Source organism: Zerene cesonia, chromosome 25 (assembly GCF_012273895.1).
Source record: "Zerene cesonia ecotype Mississippi chromosome 25, Zerene_cesonia_1.1, whole genome shotgun sequence".
Taxonomy (NCBI): domain Eukaryota; kingdom Metazoa; phylum Arthropoda; class Insecta; order Lepidoptera; family Pieridae; genus Zerene; species Zerene cesonia.
Genome location: NC_052126.1, coordinates 3000612 through 3005918, shown reverse-complemented (window position 1 = coordinate 3005918; position 5307 = coordinate 3000612). Strand labels below are relative to the sequence as shown.

The 5307-nt window shown below is 34.3% G+C and overlaps 1 protein-coding gene across 1 annotated transcript in view; it reads left to right on the top strand.

Moving 5' to 3' along the window:
- The window catches only part of LOC119836659 (repetitive proline-rich cell wall protein), a 6227-nt gene extending 4740 nt beyond the window's left edge, over window positions 1-1487 (top strand). Inside the window, exon 2 of the mRNA XM_038362046.1 lies at window positions 112-1487. Coding sequence (XP_038217974.1) covers window positions 112-1185 — 1074 coding nt within the window. The 3' untranslated portion in view covers window positions 1186-1487. The remainder of the gene's footprint in view (window positions 1-111) is intronic.
- Window positions 1488-5307: the final 3820 nt, after the last annotated feature.

Here is a 5307-nt window from a genome sequence, read left to right as displayed (position 1 = left end):
CGCTGGTGATCGGTCGTTTTGGAAATCTTTGGGGGAGGCCTATGTCCAACAGTGGACGTCCTAAAGGCTGCAACGACCACCGGATAAAATCTTATTTATATTTGTTCTCAGGTTGTATTAGTTGCATCGCTGGCCGTGGTGGCCCTTGCCACCGAGGAGAAGGGAAAGAGCGCTGCCACAGAAGAAAAGAAGCAGGACAAACGAGGCATTTACGATACCGGCTCTTACGGCGGAGGTTACCAGATCGGTGATGGTGGGCACGGGGGCTATGGTGGCAGCAGCCACGGCTTCAGCAGTGGAGACTTCAGCGGTCATGGTGGTGAATTCGGAGGCGTCTCCAGCGACTCCTGGAAACCAATCCAAAGCGACCACGGACACCATCATCACGTCAAGACCATCGAAGTGATCAAGAAAGTCCCCGTCCCGTACACCGTCGAGAAGCACGTTCCATACACTGTTGAAAAGAAAGTACCTTATGAAGTCAAAGTGCCCTATCCCCAGCCTTACACCGTCGAAAAGAAGGTGCCAGTTACCGTCAAGGAGTACGTCAAATACCCCGTCTACGTTCCCGAACCTTACACAGTTGAAAAGAAAGTGCCTTATGAAGTCAAGGTCCCCGTCGACAAGCCTTTCGAAGTCAAAGTAAAAGTGCCAACTCCTTACACTGTTGAAAAGAAAGTGCCCTATGAAGTTAAAGTACCCTATCCCCAGCCCTACACCGTTGAAAAGAAAGTTCCCGTCCCCGTGAAATACGAAGTGAAAGTTCCCCAGCCCTACGAAGTCGTTAAGAAGGTGCCTTATGAAGTCAAGGTCCCAGTAGACAGGCCTTACCACGTGTACGTCGAGAAGCCTTACCCAGTGTCCGTCGAAAAGCCTTACCCCGTCACAGTACACAAGCCTGTCCCCTACGAAGTTAAGGTTCCAGTCGACAAGCCTTACAAGGTGGAGGTGGAGAAGCCCTACCCAGTTCCAGTCAAGGTGCTCGTGCCCAAACCTTATGACGTGTACAAGAAGTTCCCCTACACCGTTGAGAAGAAGGTCCCCTATGAAGTTAAAGTGCCCATTGACAAGCCATACCCCGTGTACAAGGAAGTCCCAGTGCCCCTCGTCAAGGAGGTCCCATACCCCGTCAAAGTCCACGTCCCAGTACATCTGAAGAAAGAAGAGCACCACGGCTGGCATTAAACAGCAATACAAATTAGGTCTCACACCAGTACCTTATAGGTTAAGTTCGAAATGTGATCATTTAGTATTCGTAGTGTGTATGTAAATTAGAGATTTTGATGCTTCCAGAACGTTCTGGAAGCGTGAAAAGTCTTTGTGATTGATTATATTTATCAAACGCAATTCCCAACTTGAATGTCGTGTATAGAAATCTAAAGAATGATCTGTTATTACTTGTTTATGCTTTGTTTTATGTATTTGCGAAAGAGATACTTTTGCAATTACCTTACGTTGAGGCTGATATAATAAAAAAATTATAAATATGCGCTAATTTTATTTAACCCAGTTATTATTATAAAGGTAAACAACTCTGCAAGTAATACTCAACATATGACGATATATTTTGAAAGTCAAAATCCTACTAGTTTGGTATAAGTTGCGTAAATATGGCTGAAACATTTAGTAATAGATCTCACATAAAGCGGCTACGTCATGCTGGATGGATTTCTGAGCAATAAACACTAAGTGTAATTTATGGAGCATTTATTCATCCGATGAAGTGATAAAGCGCTATGTTAATATCTCACCATAGTTTACCTAGACTTCAGTAGAATGGCTCAGACATTCTTCAGTGTAATATATTAACACTTTCTTTCGAATATAAAAATAACGGTTAAATCTCATACATTATATATACATAAATTTAAATCTATCTATCTATTTTCTTAATTAAAATAACTTTGTTTATTATATATACCACTCATGATTTAGTTTATCTTTTACTAACTAGTCCATTTGCAATTATATCTCTCAATAAACAAATTTCAAAACCAACAGCTGAGCAATCGGATCGATCCTTAGCACGGGGTTGTTTTGTGTTTTAATATCGTTATAGATTGAAAAAGGGTTTAAAATTCGATATGAATACATGAAAATAATCAGAGCATTTCATCACAGCATGATCTCGAGATGCACCAATTATCCACAGACTACAGAGTAATTTCAAAACACATGTTCTTATGCAAGTTATTGGTTAAAAACATTCGCAACGATTTCGCAAAAGATAAAACTGTAGCGTGACTGGAATTAGACGTTTGAATATAATCTGTATTGACTGCAAATTGCTTTGTCTTTGCTAAGATCGGATTTTGAAAGTTGAAATACGCTAATAAATATAAACATTGACGTTGAACAAGGCTGTGATTGGGCTGCTGTGAGTACTCGTATAAATCCATAAAACCCATTAAAAGCTCATTTGTATCAGTCAATTTTATAATAAAGCGTATATTATTTATGTTTAAATGTTACAAATAAAAACTGTGTACGTGATGCAAATGCATGTAGAATATTAGGATATCTTCATTTCTCAGCACCAACAAAAATTATAAGAAAGTAATTGTATATATATAGCAAACTACGAATAAGACAATTAATCTTTATTGGATTAAGACTGGAGCCTATTTGTACGTTGAAAATAGGAATATAAATAATCGCGAGTGGAGAAGTATAGAGCCTAGCTAGCTGTAAAATAGTGTAGTAGGTGTAACTTATTTATTTATTTTATTAAAAGAAAACTTATAGCTCTAATAGATTTGCAGCAGAGGCGAAACAAAAAATTGAGATCAGTTACAAGGCTTTTATTCATAAAAATAAGAACGTCGATAATAGTCTAATTTACATCCACCAGTAAAATGTTCAAAAGCCCTAAAATTTTTAATTCGTGCAGAAAAGATCTATGTTCATTTCTTTCATTATGGTTTGGCTTCTAGCGAGTTAACCGGGTATAAAGAAAACAACACATAGTTAATGTTACTCAAATATGTTTTGAATATCGATCGATTAATGAGTTGAATCAAACAAAGAATGAAGCCAAAATGAAATCTTTTCTATAATATTAGTTAAGATGTATTGTTATCCTATTTACATACATGATTCCGAACTTTCATATGTGTGCATTGACTTATAACCTTTAGTGCAACTGCTATTTTAGCTGAATAAGGTCAAAAGGCAACTTGGAGATGCAAGCGTGAAGACATTAAACATAATGTAATGATGTTTGAGCGACGATTTGAGCGTTTTGGTTAATTATAGGCACAAACAATTAAGATTAATTGTATCCTGTCGTAAGTAATATATATATAAATGTATAATATGTCCGATAGAAAAGATAAATAAAAAGAAGCACGAACTTATTAGCAGATAAATAAGAAGTTAAAAATTAATTGTACGCAATTTTTTTACGCTCGAGCTTCGAGCTCTCTCGGTTAGACAGTTTTACTGATAACTGACTAATACATATTATTAGTCAAAATATACAAATATTCTATAGCATTTTTAGCGTTATTATGTAATATGAGAGATACAATGATGGTTTATGTGAATCCATTCACATTGAAAACTCTATCAACATTGGAATAATTAGAGACCTTCTATTTGGAAAGCATATGTGTCCAATTTTGTCGTACTAGCGAAAACATTTTATACCAAGTGGTTCTAAACCATACAATGCATGTTAAAAGCTACAACTATAGCTTGACATCTTTTATATATTTGTCACCAGAGTACAGAAAGGTCTTACTACACTGGTTTAGTTTTGGCAAAGACGTAGAAATTGCGATTTAATAGTTACATAGAAGTCAATATAAGTACTTTAGTTTTAGTATGTCATCGTCGTCAGAGTTAATACTCTTACTACATAATTGTAGAATGAGATTTTGTTCGCACATATTTGGAATTTTAAAGTATTATGTAAGGCATTTCATAGTGCAAACTCATTTCAGTAATGTAATTTCAACTACAGAAATATATAAATCATTTGCAGTAGGTAGGTACGTATAATTAATTTATTATCAAAATTATATTCATTTTAAATAGGTTATTATTTATTTTATATACATTATTATTTGAAAATTTACGAAACTTAAATTGTTAACAATTAAATTGTTTTAAATTTGTGGTAAGTATGTGCTTTTATATTTTGAGTAAAAATAAAACATGGTTACAGAATTATGTACCTATTATATCTAATATGAAAATAACATATTTAAAAACCCGAATAAAATAGCAGTACAAGTAAATCTAACTACATACTATATAAACGTAAGTACGAACATTAAATGAAGATTTAATTTACGGGTTTTATGAAAACAATAGGAGCCAGATAATTATGTTCACGGTTGCCGCCTGCAAGTTTGGAGGTTTCTACGCTTATCACGGTTAAATTTGCAGGTCTAACTGTATTTGGAATTAATATTTTAAAAATACGCTTTTAATTAGTTTGATGAAAATATAAAAGAACTAGAGTTTTAGTTAGTACAAAATTCATTGAATATTTTAACTATTCATTTCATTCAGAATCGGTGAGGAGCGAAATTACAGTTGGTCTTTAGATTACAATTGAGATTGCAATATTGATACACAGCTTATAATAAATATATTATAATGATATGTTATTTAGTAATGGACGAATGTGATTGACTTGCATTTCGAAAGGTCAAAGCAGATGTTACAATCGCTCGTAAATGATAAGTCTTTAATAAATTCACTCAAAAGATAATAATATGTTTTAATTATTACTTATTGTAATATTTCAACATTCGTATGGTGATATGCCCCTGAGCATTTGAATGTTAGAAGTGGACTGTCCTTGGTTCTATCCCCGATAGATAAAGATACTGTTATTAAAGAAATCATTTGGCATCTAAATGAAAAACGGGAAATAATGCAAAATTTTACAAACTTTACAAGAATAATATGGATGTTAAGGGTCAGCGCTAAGACTAAAAAGCGATGCAATCTAAAAATATATCGTGGCCCAGGAAAATGTTATCGAATATTTAAAGAACGAGAAAATTTCAATGTATTTCATACATGAAATTAGTTAAAAGAATCGCATGGATGAGGTAAAATAGGTATGCCTTGCTATTTCTTGAGTAGAGAACTAAATATAAGATCAAAAGTTAACGGCATTTGAAAACTACAGAACTATGTTACCTCTTCAGTCTTTGTATAGAAATAGATTTTAAAATCGGACTTATTCGTAGCCATGTACCGTGTCGTATGCAAATGAGATCACAATGAATAAAATGATAATAAATTGTTAATTTCAACCACTAGCATTAAGTAATTAACGATTTAGTTATG